The following is an 18665-nucleotide window of genomic DNA, read 5'->3' on the forward strand; positions in this document are numbered from 1 at the left end:
AACTTTACACTTTCCATTTTTTTATTACATGACATACATATGATGAATTTGTTGTGCAATTTCCACAAAATCATACTGCATATTAGATATGGGCCGATTTTTGGGTTTATGAATTAATAATAGAAGCCCCAGGGTTCAAGATTATAATCAGCAGGGAAATTATTATTGCAGGGAGTATAAAAAAATTATTCCTAATTTTAAAATGCAAAGCACTTAGTATAGGAATAATCTTCTATTTCGTTTAATAATTTTATGTTATTTCCATCCATGTTCCTATATCCACAGGCTTCTGGTAGAATTTCCCGCTACTGGTGGTGCCATACCATCTTGGCAGATCCGTACAGTCAAGCTTATTCGATATGTCAGCAACTGGGACTATTTTATCATTGCCTGTGAAATCATCTTCTGCGTGTTCATCTTTTACTATGTGATAGAAGAGATACTCGAGCTGAGAATACATAGGTTCAAATATTTTACTAGTATCTGGAACATTCTGGACGTCGTGGTTATAATGGTGAGAATATTTTTCATTTGATTTCTTATTAGCAGGATGTCTTGTCAACTATCCTGATCAGTCTGTTGTAGGAAATATTTCCCCTTTCCAATAGGATCCTTGCACATAAGACATAAGGTGTGAACCTTTGCAAGGTGCAGTTCACATCATTATTAGTGAGCCAAAACCAGAAGAGGTTCAAGTCCCTTATACATTACCTCTGTGTAATGGCTGGAGTATACAGAGGTAATGTATAATGGACTTGAACCTCTGTTCCGTGTGTTAGACCCCTCATAATAACTGAAGGAAATTACTGAAGACCTAAGATGTAAACTGGGCCTGATTACAGGAGGCAGGAGCGTAACTACAGTGGAAGCAGCCATAGTAGCTGCAATGGGGCCCGCAGTGTTAGGGGGCCTCCATAAGTTGCTGTGAACATTTTGGTAATTTTTGTTCAATTGGACTGTATCCGTTTATGCCTCGTTTTCAAACAGAGACATTCAATTATTTTTATTTGGCCACATTTCATAAAGTGGAGTTCAAATGCAGCAAGTACAAACTTTTTCCCATTGATGCATATAGGAAACAATCATAAGCAAAAAGCAAAAGAAACAAAAAGAAGGCTGTGTGGTCCCATAACAATGGCCCATATAACCTCCATATAGACACAATTCTGCTCAAAAGACCAGAAAATGGCTTTAACCAGATAAAATATTTATGTGAATAAAAATGTATGGATTAAAAAAAAATGTACATAACTAAAATATCATACCCAAAATATAAGTTAGAAGATAAGCACTGTACATTATCAGCCATGTTTAAGTAACCAATCCTATTTTCTTCAGCTTTCTCTAGTAGCCATTGCATTTCATATCTTTCGGACAATGGAAGTGAACCGCCTCATGGGATCACTGTTGGAAAATCCCAAAATATATGCCGACTTTGAGTTCTTAGCATTTTGGCAAACACAGTACAACAACATGAATGCGGTTAACCTTTTCTTTGCATGGATCAAAGTAAGTGGAAAAACACAATCTACACATTGGTTGTATAAAGACCCCAATATATATATACCCAGATTTTGGATACATTCACTCTAAATGTGATGTGCTCATCTGGCTGTAGCCCAAACGAGCACCAGGCAACGCGATGAAGAGGCAGAGGGAGGAGCACAGCTCACCCCTCCCCTCTACATAGGAAATAGAGCCGCATGGCCGTTCTAACAGCCAACAGCAACGTAACATTGTGCTCACCGTGCCCGGCACCATAGGTGTCTATGAGGACGTATATCCGGCTGCAAGATATATACATCCCTACATGGCCCATGTGAATGGGGCCTTCATTGAAGTGCATTATAATTACAGCCATAAAAGTAAGAAAACCCTCTCCCTCTGAGATTCCTATACACATGATTGCTGAACTCAACCAAGATCAGGCAACTGTCTGTCATGGCAGATGTGAAGGGAGGGGGGAGGCAAAGATGATCAGGCATGTTACATATAAGCATATGAAATCCATGGTTTCTCACAAGAAACAGGTCACCAGGGATAGTTGATACTTACTTTATACTTTAAGAGGACTTGTTTCTTGCAGGACAAGCGATTGTTTGCATTATTTTTAGGGGGGGTTATAATAGAAAACTTCTTTACCATCTTTATTGATTAATAATATAATGATTAATAACACATAATTATTGCATTAAAGGGGACCTACCACCACGATTCTACCTATAAAGGTAGAACGGGTGGTAGGTGGATGAATGGGACGTGAGGATAGCCCTTTTTTGGGCTAATCCTCACGTCCCGGCTATCCTTTGGTAAATATGTGTTTTTACAGATTATTTTTACAGCATGTTAAAAGGGGCAAATGTTTGAGTGTTTAGGGGACCTCAGCAATTTATTGTTTCAATAATACACTGCAATAAGTATATGTGGCAAAACAGACCAGGTCTGTGGCAGGATCTAAAAATCAAAGAAGTCAGAGCTCTTCTACAGGCCCGCAGACATATAAACTAACCTGCACACCATAGTTGCATTGAACAGGTGCTGACAGAAGGAGTCCAACCATTACAAATACTTACCTACGCTCCTCTTGATCCTGGTGCTGTCCTTCGGTAGTTTTGGGCATCACCTTTGGGATCACCTAGAAAAGAAATGTATAATTAGACGCCTGAAGCGCAGGGACGAGACATACGGCTCTCCAGGCTACTAATTATGCATGCCTCCTGCGTGACGTCACCTCCCTCTACCAGCATGGGGGAGCGAGGTGCGGGGATGTGCATAATTAGCAGCCCGAAACACCGGACATCTTGTCCCTGTGCTCTGAGCTGCTAATTATAAGTTTCTTTTCTGGGTGATCCTGCCGTGTGAAGCTTAGAGAAGGACAGCAACAGGATCAACATCAAGAGGAGCGTAGGTAACCATTTGTAGTTTAATATGTCAACCAGCTAGTGGTAGATTTTCCTTTAAAGGAAATCTACCCCCTAGTATAAAGCAAAATTAAACTAAACATACTCTCCTATCGTCCTCTTCACCTCAATCCTGGCACAGGTCTTCTTTACTCTTGACACACAGGGATCGCTGTACTTTGCATTCCCGCACTCCGGGCTGTTTTTTTCTAACTCTATTTTTCCAGCGATCCCAGTGTGTCAAGCTTAAAGGGGTATTCTCATCTGGCCACTTACATTCAGTTTCATTAATCTGTCATATGTAAACATTTCTTCAATGAGATTTTTTTTTTTTTTTTAAATGTTCCTGTGTGAAGATAATTTCTCATAAATGTAGTGATATGGTCCCTTAGAAACGAGATGGCTTCCTTGGATACGGCCACGTCTGATGGATTGAGTGCACAAAGAAACAAAAGGTTATTGTATATAAAATGTCCGGGAGTTACTACATGTCGCACAGCCGTCCCGTGGTAATGATTGCTGAATCCTGGTGGTCAGGCAGGACTCTATAGCGCATGTCTGGCCACCGCTGCCAGAGTGTGACATGGTCGTATCCGAGGAAGCTATCTGGTTTCTAAGGGACAACATGACTACATTTATGAGAAATTATCTTCACACAGGAACATTTTTTTAATTAACATCCAATTGAAGAAATGTTTATGTATGGCAGATTGATGTAAGTGCCCAGATGGGAATACCTCTTTAAAGAAGACCAGCACTAGGATCAAGGTGAAGAGGACGATATGACGATCTGTAGCTTACTTTTGCTTTAGATTAGTGGTAGATTATCTTGCTCTCATAAAAAAAAGACACCTCTAAGATCATTTGCAAATGAACAAAGTAGAGTCTTCTTTTGCCAGAGATTAATCACTTTTAGAGGCTGAATGGGGAAGTGTCAAACGCGACCCCCATATCTTCAGCTTTTAATAGCAAAATAATGGTAGGAATCTCATCTTACAGATCACATGAAGCTTGTCGTTCTGTGTTGTACAGATCTGGCCAGAGCAAATGGACAGTGATGTTTAGCTATCAGATGTCCATTCCAGCTACTGTCACTGCTCCCCCACTCTGTCTCCTCTTTATAAATAGACATGGATACAGAAGTGTTAATCTTCCTAAAGTCAAGTACAAAGAATGAAAAAAAAAACCATGTAAAATACAATTGGTTTTCAGATGATTTGGTTCAATAGAGCTGCTAGCATGGGCCATAACTGCATAAAACTGAAAGACCTTAGATGTCAAGGAAATTATATCTATCTGCGGCTTGTTACAATATCGTTTATTGTCATTGCTCCCCAGATCTTCAAATACATTAGCTTCAATAAGACAATGACACAGCTTTCATCCACTCTTGCTCGTTGTGCAAAGGATATATTAGGCTTTGCCATCATGTTCTTCATAGTCTTTTTTGCCTATGCCCAGCTGGGATATCTTCTGTTTGGAACCCAAGTGGAAAACTTCAGCACATTTGTAAAGTGCATGTAAGTAAACATATTTTTTAATGGGGATTTACACAATTACATTAGACGCTCTATTACCCTTTTTCAGAGCTCATATTGGCTATAAACATAGATTACAATACATGTTACAAGTGTTACTGCTGTATCAATTATCCTTTGTGCTTAGTTTTAGGATGTTACAAGAGTTTTATTTTCTGTATCTGTAACATGTAATAAACATATCACATGGTCAATGTGCAAGTAGTGATGAGTAGAGATGAGCGAGTATACTCGTCCGAGCTTGATGCTTGTTCGAGTATTAGCGTACTCGAAACGGCTCGTTGCTCGGACGAGTATCTCGGCGGCATTTACTTAACGAAACACAGTGAAGAAATGTGAAGAATACAATGAAAACAGTGAGCACAGTGAACACAGGATCATTTAAGTGAAGAACACAGTGAAGAACACATTGCAGATGTTTCCGTACATCTGCTAACTTATCCGAAGACACGCGTGCCTAACGGTGTTCTTCACAATAGTATGTTAAGAACAATATGTGTGAAGAACACATTGCAGATGTATGGAAACAATGCAATGGGGCAGATTTACTTACCCGGTCCATTCGCGATCCAGCGGTGCGTTCTCTGCGGTTTCGGGTCCGGCGGGACTCACTAGGGTTGTTCCTCCGACGTCCACCAGGTGGCGCTGCTGCGCTGAAATTCCCCGGAATGCACTGATCTTCACCAAGCCGGATCAAGTGAAGGTAAGCGCGAGTCCCGCAACACTTTTTTTTTTTTAAATGCGGCGGTTTCTCCGAATCCGTCGGGTTTTCGTTCGCCGATGCGCCACAATATTTACCATCACCTTTAAAGCAGGACCAGAGACCATAAAGCATCATAATATGCACAGTGATGTCATGGTTCCTACATGACAAAAACTACGAGTCCCATCCTCTACAATGATTTTCAACCTGTGTGCCGCGGCACACTAGTGTGCCGCGACACAAGGTTGAGTGTGCCGCGGGGGAAAGTTCCCCGAACTAAGCTGCCCCGATATCGAGCTGCCGCCGCGGCCCCTTATTTATGCCCCATACTTACCTCCAAGCCCCGCGTCGGCGATCCGCCCATCTTCTGTAGCTCCTGCACCGCGCGGCCCATGTCACGTGACTGACGCGACCTGACGTCAGGTCGCGTAAGTCACGTGACCAGAGGCGCGCGGTGCAGGAGCTACAGAAGGTGAGCGGATCGCCATTAGGAGTGAAGGTACGCGGAAGAAGACATCAAGGGTAAGTATATAGGGTTATTATTTGTATAGGGAAGGCAGCTAGGGTCTTTGTTTTTATTAGTAAAGGTAGGCTGGGGCTTTTTATTTGTTAAGGGGGTCCGCTAGGGGCTCTTAATTAGTAAAGGGGGGGCTCTAGGGCCTTTTAATTAGTAAAGGGGGGGCTCTAGGGCCTTTTAATTAGTAAAGGGGGGCCTCTAGGGCCTTTTAATTAGTAAAGGGGGGCCTCTAGGGCCTTTTTATTAGCAAAGGGGGGTCTCTAGGGCCTTTTAATTAGTAAAGGGGGGGCTCTAGGGCCTTTTAATTAGTAAAGGGGGGGCTCTAGGGCCTTTTAACTAGTAAAGAGAGGCCGCTACGGGCTCTTAATTTGTAAAGGGAGGCCGCCACGGGCTCTTAATTTGTAAAGGGAGACCGCTAGGGTCTTTTAATTAGTAAAGGGGGGCAGCTAGGGGCTTTTTATTAGTAAAGGGAGGCTGCTAGGGGCTTTTTATTAGTAAAGGGAGGCAGCTAGGGGCTTTTTATTAGTAAAGGGAGGCAGCTAGGGCCTTTTTATTAGTAAAGGGAGGCAGCTAGGGCCTTTTTATTAGTAAAGGGGGGCAGCTAGGAGCTTTTTATTAGTAAAGGGAGGCTGCTAGGGCCTTTTTATTAGTAAAGGGGGGCAGCTAGGGGCTTTTTATTAGTAAAGGGAGGCAGCTAGGGGCTTTTTATTAGTAAAGGGAGGCAGCTAGGGCCTTTTTATTAGTAAAGGGAGGCTGCTAGGGGCTTTTTATTAGTAAAGGGAGGCAGCTAGGGCCTTTTTATTAGTAAAGGGAGGCTGCTAGGGGCTTTTTATTAGTAAAGGGAGGCAGCTAGGGCCTTTTTATTAGTAAAGGGAGGCTGCTAGGGCCTTTTTATTAGTAAAGGGAGGCTGCTAGGGGCTTTTTATTAGTAAAGGGAGGCAGCTAGGGGCTTTTTATTAGTAAAGGGAGGCAGCTAGGGGCTTTTTATTAGTAAAGGGAGGCATCTAGGGGCATTTTATTAGTAAAGGGAGGCAGCTAGGGCCTTTTTATTAGTAAAGGGAGGCATCTAGGGGCTTTTTATTAGTAAAGGGAGGCAGCTAGGGGCTTTTTATTAGTAAAGGGAGGCAGCTAGGGGCTTTTTATTAGTAAAGGGAGGCCGCCAGGGGCTTTTTATTAGTAAAGGGAGGCCGCCAGGGGCTTTTTATTAGTAAAGGGAGGCCGCCAGGGGCTTTTTATTAGTAAAGGGAGGCCGCCAGGGGCTTTTTATTAGTAAAGGGAGGCCGCTAGGGCCTTTTTATTAGTAAAGGGAGGCCTTTTATGACTGTTTTAGTGTCATTTTGTGCTATTTTGGTTGGTGGTGTGCCTCAGGATTTTCTAAGTTTAAAAAGTGTGCCGCGGCTCAAAAAAGGTTGAAAATCACTGCTCTACATTGTGCACACTCTAGGATTCACACTGACCTGAGTGTTATAGCCCTCATACTTCATGCCCTGCAACTAAACTTACACCCTTAGAATTCAGACTTATTGTCAAGCTCGCATTAATATCTGATAACATTGTTCCATCTGATTTTTTTCTCCAAGATTCACCCAGTTTCGAATTATTTTGGGAGATTTTGACTATGATGCCATTGACAACGCAAACAGGATTTTGGGACCCATTTACTTTGTCACCTACGTTTTCTTTGTGTTCTTTGTGTTACTGGTAAGCTTGCACCCTGTCTCGGTTATATTATAGCCATATGACAATATGCACAAACTATAAATATTATGGTTATATAATACTTGAACAATACGTTTATTAGAGGTGTGCTTCTATCATTGTTATCATTAGTTACATGCTCCGGGTTGATTAGAGATTGTACAACTGGTTTCAGTGGTTGATGGTACTTGGTCTGTCCACCACAAGCAGTCTGTATAGTAGCGGCAGGTCAGGGTATTGCAAATTTGTCCTGTTCACTGAAATATAACAAGACTGCAATACCCTGTACCATCAATACTTTGTATACCAATGTAAACACAGAGAGGCTGCAGCACTTGTACCAGTTTCTCGGTCTTTTCAAACAGCTGTCAGAGGTAGGAAAGGCTGCACACATGATTCAGGGACACTTTGAATTTTCTTTCTAGAGGTAGAGGAGTGTATTATGCTAAACTTCTCTATTATTGTCTAATCAGTGACAGAGAGTGTGGGATCTTTCTGTGCTCATCTACATGTTGTGTTCACGTGTTAATATTCTGCTAATGTTCAGTGAACATTGTGTTTACACCGTGATTACAAAAGCACAAAAAGTTACAAATGACGCAAATGAAATGTAAACGCAAAAGTGATGCAAGTGGAATATAAACGTAAACACAATCATGACGTAAACACAAATGCCACATAACTGCAAATGCGATGCAAATGCTACTTAAACCGCAAATATGACAAATGGAAACTGCATGTAAACGGAAGCGCAAACACCCGCAAATGCCGCGTAACAATAAACACAAATGTGACGCAAACGGCACATGAATGTAATTGCGATGCGAACGCTACACAAATATGATGAAAACTTAAATGGAATGTAAACTTAAATGTAAACATGATGCAAGCGACACGTGAGCATAGATATGTTGCAAAGCACACGCAAGCAGCACGTAAATGTAAACACAACGCAAACGCCACCGAAATGCCATGCAAGTGCCATGTCAGTGCAAACGCCACGTAAACGTATGCTTATTGCCGTATGCTTATTACATAACACAATAGATCAAATTGAACTTTAATTCTGTATGCGATTTTACCTTTTAGAACATGTTTTTGGCTATTATCAATGACACATATTCAGAAGTAAAAGAAGAGCTTTCCAATCAGAAAAATGAGCTGCAGTTTTCGGACATCTTAAAGCAGGTATGGGAAGCGCTGGATCGGGTTTCCTTTGGTCCCATCTATAACATGTTAACATATAAGAAAACACTAAATATTGTTACTTGTACAACAGAACATATTTGCTTCAATCCATAAACCTCTGTCTACGGTAACTTTCACAGTATGGATATGAATGGCATCCTGTACTGACCTATGATAGGGGTGCGTTTGGGTTTAGCCAAGTTCCTCCGTTTTGATGACAAAAAGCATCACATATTGGGGATAATTGAATAATGTGTCAGGTTCCACACAGTAAGGTCTTATTTGTCCTTTGTATTATTTTAGGGTTACAAGAAGACACTTATGAAGCTGAAACTGAAAAAGGAGCGCATATCAGATGTACAAAAAGCATTGCAGAATGGCTCCAAAGAAATGTCATTTGAAGAGTTCAAGAACAGCCTAAAAGAGTGAGTGATACAAATATGTTAGCAACATGTCAATCAAAAAAGGCCCATATAATAATGTCATTTGTATTACAGGTAGTCCCCGGGTTATGTACAGAATAAGTTCTGTAGGTTTGTTCTCAAAACAAATCATTTTTGGGCCCTGTGAGAATTGTGGGATGTCATGTGAACAAGGATAAATTATAAAGCTTAAAAGGGAACCAGTCACCAGATTCACTAATAAGTTCTCATAGCACTATACTAACTAGTGCCCACAGTGATTTTAGCTAAAAAAAATGCATAGTTCCTATCCACAGAAAACAAAGTTTGTAAGCACCCTGCCTGAAGGAGCTGGGTGTCCCAAGGGCATGTGCCATTCATGCAAGGCCATGTATCGCTCATCTCATATCTGCTCTACCCTCTCCCTCCTCCCGTGCAGGGCAGAGGATGACTCAAAGGGAAAAAACGTGTTTCAAGGTGTTAAATGGAAAACAATGCCTCCTTTTGCTACCCTGAAAGGCAGCCCCCTTAACACCAAGTATGACCTACAAGAAGTCGAAGGATATGGTGTGGCATTGTCTTCCATTTAACATCTTGGAAAACGTTTTTGTATACTTCCCTAATTCCCTAGAGGAGGATCTATGGCTTTAAGTCTCCACATGCCTTTAAGGTGGCCTAAACTGGCAATCTCTCCATAAGGTGTACACCTACTGTCTGACCTTGCAGACCTTAAGGTGAGAGATACACAGCCTTGCATGAGTAGAACACACCTTTGGGACACAATGCTCCTACAAAGAAGAAAGGGCGCCAGGTAAGCTTACAAACTTTATTTTCTGGGAATAGGAACTATGCCTTTTTTAGCCAAAGACATGGGGGCAGATGTTAGTATAGTGCTATGGGATCTTGTTATTAAGCTTGTTAGTCAATCTGGTGACAGGTACCCTTTTTGCCCACAAGTGAGTGTGATGCAATTTACTCACATCGCAGTCGCATCATAAGCTTGCCTGAATGTCTGGCCCAACCGCTTAGAGACAGGGACTGAACTCTGCAGTCTCTAAGAGTTCTGGCAGGACAATCGCATGGAGTAAATTGCATCACACTCACATGTAGGCAATAGGCCTCATTGCAGGTACTTTTGGTAACGCTGACATTGGGGCTAAAGTATGTCTGTAAGTCGGGTGTTCTTAAGTCAGGGCACTGCCTGTACTTAAAATGTGTTTTGAGAAGTTATAAAATCTTTTGCTAAAATCCTTATCCACACAACAAGGATTACATTGAGAAATCCATCTTCAGTCCTGCTGCTGCCTCTAGCCATTAACTTTGGAATCTTCAGCATTGACTATGTCAGGATTCATTTCCTTGTTTCATTGATATTCCAACAATATCATCCTCAGAAGAGGCCAGAAACCAGGAAAAATTCAAAATAATACAAATATGTAATGTTGATAAATTAGATTACAAAGAAATGTTTTCCTACTTTAAAGGATGGGCCATGATGATCATGAAATTACAGCTGCCTTTTCCAGATTTGACCAGGACGGGAACCGGATTTTGGATGAAGATGAACAGAGTAAAATGAGAGATATCCTGGAGAAAAATAGAGTATGTATCAAATGAGCTTTTAGCAAAAAGTTAAAATGTACAAGTTACTACCGAGTTTCTTTAAAAATGAGAGAGGGTTTTTATGGGATGTTCGATTTTTTTCCATGAAATAAAATCTATATTTATTCTTGAACCAAAAAATTGATTATTTATACAAATATTATCCAATTATCATCATCTGAAATATCATCAAACTCTGAATTCTATCTATTTAATGAGACTATTGCCTTTAGAATTATTGGCCCCGATTTCTCATGTCTATAAAAAAGGACCCATCAGGTCAATTTGGGAAACTAAGTGAAATAGATGGACCTGTGATTTTGGGTCCAAAATCCACCCGTTTGAAATCTGTACGTGGAGAAAAATTTTAGAAATTACCTAGATGTGAGTCCAATGAAGCACAATGGAATGACGGCGGAAGATCCCACGCCGGTGCCTCCTCTCACAATGCGGCAGATGAAGCCGATATAATGCCCCGCCTTCATTGCTTCGGTGCCATAACTATGGTGCTTGTGCAGTGAAGAAGGGGTGTACTTTGCCTGCTTCACTTCATGCAACAAACCGGCGCTGAAGGGAACAAGGAAAGTATAAAGTTTGGGGTTTTAACACCAATCGCTTAAAAATCATACAATGCAATTTGGGAATACGCTAAACCTCCAGTCCATACGGTTGACAGGTTCCCTTTAATGGCGCTTTCCTTACATGAGCCCCTCTTTTCCAAATTGCTGCCCATATCCATTGCATTAGTCAGCTCCCTCTTCTTCCTTTCCCATGCACCAAGAAACACAGTTTAGGTGTCATTTTGAAGAGGAGACTATTATAGAAGTATTAGGGGGTAGGTGTTATTCTGTTTCTCCCTAAAGAAATAAGCACATACATAATAATTCATGTCAAGCATATTTTTTTATATTGTTGCTATAATAAATTATATTTGTTCTTGTTACAGCTGGCTCTAAATGCTGAAATTGAGAACTTGGGTAGATCACAAGGGAACTCAGATCTGGACACAGTGGTGAACTTATCGGACCTGAGGAATGACCTGTCCACTAAGCCAAGCTGGGTTTCACAAGAAGAATTCACAATGTACAAAGCTTTATTACGTTATTTTGGAGGGGGGTTCTGGTATAACTCATGCTGACAATCACAATTGTTTTTTTGTTTTGTGGTAACTATATTTTGAGCAATTAAGACAAATACTACTAAAAGGGAGAATAACATCTCAAAAGCAACACATGACTGGAACACAAAGTGACCACAATATCAAAATAATAGACAACACTTTGTATATTAATATCTGCATGTCCCCCTTCAAGGATAAATAGGCTCATAACATCCTACTACTATAGAAAGAATGGGGCAAATTTACTTACCTGGTCCGGATGGTCCGACGAGGAGGAAGTCCGGCGCGATTCACGTAGCTCGTGCGCCCAAGTTCCTGCATCCGTCACTTCCCCGCCGAGGTCCTTCCTGGTGCACGTAAGTCCATGTCTTGCGACACAATTTCCAATGTTAAATCCGTTTGTAGTCAGAATCCGTCGGGTTGCCTGACATCCCGTCCCCCAATTTCTGTTGCGTGCAAGCCGGCACCAATGCGCCAAAATCAGATCGCGTGCGTCAAAATCCCCTGTTAAATGCGGCGCAAAACGGAAATCATTGGGAAACCCGATGAAAATGCGGTCCGCAGACCCTTAGTAAATGAGCCCCAATAAAGTAAAACAATCTTTTGTTACAGCAATTTAACCGGGGGTTTGACAGAGGATGAAGGGGAAACTTCATAAGCAGGTGATTCGGGAGTCCAAAACTACAGTCTACATGGTAATCACACAATTGCAACCAATAAAAATCCCCATCAGGCCCATACTTTCCCAACCATCTAATTTCTATTATTCTGCAGTAGTTACGCGCTCACTATTATGGATCTCTCCAAGTCTTGCAAATGGATCCATCAGAGAAGGTGGCAGTGGTTGTTACAGTTCCACCCGGAGTGAGAACTGCCTTGAAAAAGGACAACTGGGTAGTTTTATTAAAAGGGGTTCTGTAGTGACACGGCCAGGACAGGAAACAGGATAATTACGCCCACCTTTCTCTGGCTCTCCAGTCCATTGAGGTATCTTTCAGACTACTTTCCTCGCCAGAAGTGTGAAAGATCCCGGGACATTGCAGCAAATCGCGGTCTTCGTGGGTCACAGAAGCAAGAGCTGTAAAACATCAATCATTGGAGCAGGGTGATTGGATTTCCTTTTGTATACTTCCCCTCATGGGGGGAGAGTTTCTAGGCTCACCTTTAAATATATATATAATCAAAATTTACTGGACAATTTTAACAAAGACGAGGATAATCACCCAACGTTTTGGTCACGCAGGACCTGGTGGAAAGAGCCATAAGGGGCACAGATCATGATATGTGACAGTAAATATCCGTCATGGTAAAATCAGTTGTCTGAATGAATGACTGATAGATACTGTAATGTCGTGAGAGGCTCTGATGTGGGTGTGGCAGATACTCTGTTTGGGTGGATTGTCAGTACGAAAGCCAAAAAGAGCGATCAAGGAAAGAAAGGGGAAGGGGAAAGGATCGTAAGGGGAAGGGAAAGGAGAGGAAGGGAAAGGAAACAAAGGGGAAGGGAAAGGATAAGAAGGAAAGGATAGGAAGGGGAAGGGAAAAGAATGGAAGGGGGGAGGGAAAGGATAGGAAGAGGAAAGGGAACCCCTTCCCCCTGCATGGCCCACCAGATCGTCCAGTGCTACCCCAGTGGCGTTCAGTGGTATATAGAATCACGTTACTTACAGGAATACATTTTGAAAGGCTGACGAATTTTGGTAGACCTCCCAAGGGGCCCATGTCGTGGTCATCTTGTCCGGGTCCGCAGAGTCCCTGGCCACCATCTTCTCAATCCTTTGTATGAACCGGATTTCCTGCTGCCATTCCACAATCGAAGGAGGGAGGGGGCTCTTCCAGTGTCTTGCACTTGTGTATTACAGTTCACGCTGCCGCAAAGAAGCAGCAAAGCAGATCTCTCTTAACCGAGGAGATGGTGCCCGGTAGCACCGAGAGGAGTGTCAGCTGCGGAGAGATCGGAACTGCCTTACGATTGACTGATTTGTCAAAGACTGCAGTCCAGAAAGGCTGGAGCACTGAGCAGCTTCACCAAATATGCCGAATCGAGCCCACCTCCACACCGCACAAGACCTCCGGATAAATCTTATTGAGCATGAGGGGAATTCTGTACCAGCGGGACAGTAGTTTGTAGTTTTCCTCTCACGCGCACAACAAGGCAGAGGCGTTAGGCTCACCTTTAAAAAATAGGGAGTAGTCATGTCTTTAACCCCTTATGTACGCAGCCATTTTTAAGCTTAAGGCTCAGCCTAATTTTTTGGATTCTGACTTGCGTCGCTTTATATGGTTAGAACTTTTGAACACTGTTACTTATCAAAGAGATTCTGAGATCGTTTTTTCCTCACATGTTGTAATTCAATGTAGTGGTAAATTGTGGCTGATAAGTTTTGCGTTTATTTCCAAAAAAAAAAAAAAAAATTGCCATTTTTGAAATTCGAAATCATCACGCTTTCAGGCAGATAGATTTATCACCTAAATAAGTTGCTGAATAACATTTCCCATTTGTCTACTTTACATTTTTATCATCTTTGGCTGGATAATTTATTTTGAGGTCACGCGGCTTACAAATTGAATAGCGATTTTCTGTATTTTCAGAATTTACTCTTTTGCGGATAAATACTGTTTGAATGTAATTTTACATATCCAACATCAAAACCCCCCTATATAACCAACCCATTTTCAAATCTGCACCCCTAAAACTATCAGAAACAACTTTTAGGAGGTGAAATTTAGAATGGTCAAATTTTGTCGGTTATACGCTCATTTAGCCCTAAAATTTACACATTTCCAAAAGATGAAAAGAGAAAACCCACCTTACAATTTATTATGCAATTTCTCCCAAGTACAGAGACCCCTCACATATGGTCGTTACTTGTTTTAGGGGCACACAGCGAGGCGCAGGATGTAGGGAGCGCCCTGCATATGCCAGAATTTTAGTTTCCTCATTGGTCCCTTTTGTAGGCTTTAAAATTTTGGCTTTTTTGTTATTGGGCATTTTTTTTGCGGGACGAGATGCTTTTTCCAGTGTTCCGATTTTGGGTTTGGTATCCCCTATTGTTGAAAATTTAGGAACTTTTTTTTTTTTAGGGCAAGAGTAGAAAAGCATCAATTCTGTACTGGATTTTGTAACTTTTTTTTTTATGCTCACCATAAAGCCTAATAATCATGTTATCTTTATTCCATGGGTCAGTACGGCCTAATAAAACCCTAATGTGGGGAAAAATCTGTCATTTTTGCATTGCCATCTTCCAAGTGGCATAACATTGTTACGTTTTTGGCTACAGAGCTGGGTGATGGATTGTTTTTTGTGGGAAATGTTGTACTTTGCAACAGTATCATTCTGGAGTACATATATTTTTTTGATCACTTTTTATTGCATTTTTTTGTGGGATTCAATAGGTAAAAATCATAATTTTTGACAGGTTTTTTTTACAGTTTTTTTAGAGCATTCAACGTGCGGGTTCGATATGCAGGATCAAGATGAATTACTTTTATTATACGAGTCGTTACGGATGCGGTGATACTATATATGTGGGGTTTGTGTTATGATTTAGACTTTTTTTTTGTGTTATATGTCTCTTTATATGTTATGGGGCTTATGGGCATTTTTATTGATTTATTGCTTTATTTTTTATTGAATAAGATATTTTTTTCACTTTTTTACTGTTTCCACCATGGGACATGAACAATATATCATCTGATATAATACTCTGCTATACTGATGTATTGCAGGGTATTAGCAGTGTCAGCCTACGCACGTACAGAGGCTGGCACTGTGCCTTTAAGATGACATCATCGACGCCATCTTTCAGGCACTGCCTGCAGGCAGCTCTGGGGTCCTCACCGAACCCCAGGGCTGCCATAGCATCGATCGGCGCCGGTGTCAGATTACGGGTCCCCTGACACTGCGGGCCCCATAGCAGCTGCTACCACTGCAGTTATGACCCTGCATTCCGCAAGCAGATGCATGTAAAATTGTCAGTGTGTTCTAGTTTGCACAAAATCTGTGACCCAACTAGCAGTCTCATTCTAAATAGCGTTTCCACATAGGCACACAAATTAATCATATTGCAGTATTACATCTTTTGTTGTAAACAAGGATTTGGTGGCTGCTGGACTTTTTCTCCTCCATCACTGAATAATGCCCGGTCCCTTCTTCATTCCAGGTTTCAGAGAAGATTACAGCAACTTGAAATGTCTATTAGTCGAATAATGAGAAAAGTAGAAACTGTGGAAATGAAATTGGAGAACATGGAAACAAACAAGATAAAGCAATCAAACCTGACAGACAATCTGCCTAACAACATAGCAAAGGTGAGTTTATAGTCATTCCTGGCCTGCTATGAGTGCACCTCCTCCGATGTGGGAATTGTAGTGCTAGTCTTGTCTGTGACTAAAATGAATTGTAGAAGGTCAATGTGCAAAGTTTTCCATGATGCGATAACAAAAACCACGCCTCTTTTAGCTAACCTTTTAAGGAAGCTCCCTTAACATCAAGCCTGACTTTCAGGAAGCCTTATGACATGATGCGGGATTAAAACCAAACTAGTATATCTATTCAAGAAGGAACAGATTCCTAACTTTAGACCACGCTGTTTTGACCCGATTGAGTCTCCTTAGTAAGGTGTAGGGAATTGGTTTGGATGGTTGAAAGGCTTGCGTCTCCATTTGTAGAAGGTCAGAAAGCTGTGAAGTTCCCGCCTCTGTGTAAAGAGACAATCACAATTGTTTTCCAATTTCGGACTCCAGAAGGATGTGGCATCAGCCAAGGCACCAGTTTACAACACAAATTCACAAACTACCAAGGGATTTGCGTCTCAGTTCCCACAACATTTACTTATTGTTTTGGGTCTATAATTGGGTAGGGCAGTCGGCCTAATACTACTTTAAAAGCACAGTTACACAGTTACTATGGCGAACTACACAATGCACAAGGGCATCCAATTATCGGTCCATTCTCGGTAGAGAGTAGATTCCAGCCCTTATTCTGTGATTAACGGCAACCCAGTAAAAGATACCCCTGTCCTTAAAGGAAATCAACCACTGAAGAAAACATTAAAAAAACCAGTCCAGAGAGCCGGACATCTTGTCCCCGCACTCTGTGCTGCTAATTATAACTTTCTTCTCTATGTGATCCCGGTGTGTCAAGACTAGTGACTATCAGCGCCAGGATCAAGATGAAGAGGAGCAGAGGTGAGTACTAGAGATGAGCGAGCACTAAAATGCTCGGGTACTCATTATTCGAGACGAACTTTTCCCGATGCTCGAGTGCTCGTCTCGAATAACGAGCCCCATTGAAGTCAATGGGAGACTCGAGCATTTTTCAAGGGGACCAAGGCTCTGCACAGGGAAGCTTGGCCAAACACCTGGGAACCTCAGAAAAGGATGGAAACACCACGGAAATGGACAGGAAACAGCAGGGGCAGCATGCATGGATGCCTCTGAGGCTGCTTAATCGCACCATTATGCCAAAATTATGGGCAACAGCATGGCCATGACAGAGTGACAGAATGAAGCTAGATAGCATCTAAAACATCCAATAATTGACCCTGACACTATAGGGGACGGCATGCAGAGGCAGCGGCAGCAGCGGCAGGCTAGAGAGTGGCATGGCGACATACCCTAAATGGACTCAGGCTTCAAACCAATGGGTGGCAGAGAGGAACCAAAGGAGGCGAGCAAGAAGCGCTCAAATAATATCGGTACATGATAAAAGTTTGCCAGTATATTTTGTGGATTACACAGCAGGGTGGCGACAAAGTTAACATGGAAGCCATGAAAACAACCCAAAATTCTGCCTGACACAGCTCGTTTGATAAGGGGACCATGTATGGAGGCAGTGAACTAGTAGTAGATTAAAGGTGCTGCAGTTAAAACTATGTTAGTTGGATCTTGGCATGGAGCTGGCGCTCCGCTGCCAGGCGATCTTTCGCCAATCCAAGCCCCTGTCTCTAGGCTACTCCCCAAACAGCACTTCTAAGAACCTTTTGTATAAGATCAAGTGTAGTAGCATTCTTATAAGTTTAGGATATGGCGGGTGAGGGGAATGTAAACAGATGCGCAAGAAGCGCTGAAATAATATCGGTAAATGATAAAAGTTTGCCAGTATATTTTGTGGATTACACAGCAGGGTGGTGACAAAGTTAACAAGTTTGATGTGGAATGGCCTGTAATAGCTCTTGGGCGGTGTGCCTTTTATCGCCTAGGCTCAGCAGTTTGAGCACCGCCTGCTGTCGCTTAGCGACGGCACTGCTGCTGTGCCTAGAGCTACCGACTGATGGCGCCATGGCCACGGATGGTAATTCGGAGGAGGTGGAGGAGGGGTGGGAGGAGGAGGAGGTATAGTAGGCCTTTGAGACCTGGACCGAGGTAGGCCCCGCAATCCTCTGCGTCGGCAGTATATGACCAGCCCCAGGGTCAGACTCGGTCCCAGCCTGCACCAAGTTAAGTGTAGTAGCGTTCTTATAAGTTTGGGATATGGCGGGTGAGGGGAATGTAAACAGATGCGCAAGAAGCGCTGAAATAATATCCGTAAATGGTAAAAGTTTGCCAGTATATTTTGTGGATTACACAGCAGGGTGGCGACAAAGTTAACAAGTTTGATGTGGAATGGCCTGTAATAGCTCTTGGGCGGTGTGCCTTTTATCGCCTAGGCTCAGCAGTTTGAGCACCGCCTGCTGTCGCTTAGCGACGGCACTGCTGCTGTGCCTAGAGCTACCGACTGATGGCGCCATGGCCACGGATGGTAATTCGGAGGAGGTGGAGGAGGGGTGGGAGGAGGAGGAGGTATAGTAGGCCTTTGAGACCTGGACCGAGGTAGGCCCCGCAATCCTCTGCGTCGGCAGTATATGACCAGCCCCAGGGTCAGACTCGGTCCCAGCCTGCACCAAGTTAAGTGTAGTAGCGTTCTTATAAGTTTGGGATATGGCGGGTGAGGGGAATGTAAACAGATGCGCAAGAAGCGCTAAAATAATATCCGTAAATGGTAAAAGTTTGCCAGT

The 18665-nt window shown here is 42.4% G+C and overlaps 1 protein-coding gene across 1 annotated transcript in view; it reads left to right on the forward strand.

Annotated features, from left to right (window-relative positions):
* Nucleotides 1–18665, forward strand: part of PKD2L1 (polycystin 2 like 1, transient receptor potential cation channel) — a 64660-nt gene that overhangs the window by 28698 nt on the left and 17297 nt on the right. The window contains exons 6-14 of the mRNA XM_072130114.1: nt 286–514; nt 1339–1509; nt 4239–4420; nt 7239–7359; nt 8446–8544; nt 8848–8969; nt 10430–10547; nt 11494–11630; nt 15831–15978. Of these exons, the coding sequence (XP_071986215.1) occupies nt 286–514; nt 1339–1509; nt 4239–4420; nt 7239–7359; nt 8446–8544; nt 8848–8969; nt 10430–10547; nt 11494–11630; nt 15831–15978 (1327 nt within the window). The remainder of the gene's footprint in view (nt 1–285; nt 515–1338; nt 1510–4238; nt 4421–7238; nt 7360–8445; nt 8545–8847; nt 8970–10429; nt 10548–11493; nt 11631–15830; nt 15979–18665) is intronic.

The sequence above is a fragment of the Engystomops pustulosus genome, chromosome 11 (genome assembly GCF_040894005.1).
Source record: "Engystomops pustulosus chromosome 11, aEngPut4.maternal, whole genome shotgun sequence".
NCBI classification, from domain to species: domain Eukaryota; kingdom Metazoa; phylum Chordata; class Amphibia; order Anura; family Leptodactylidae; genus Engystomops; species Engystomops pustulosus.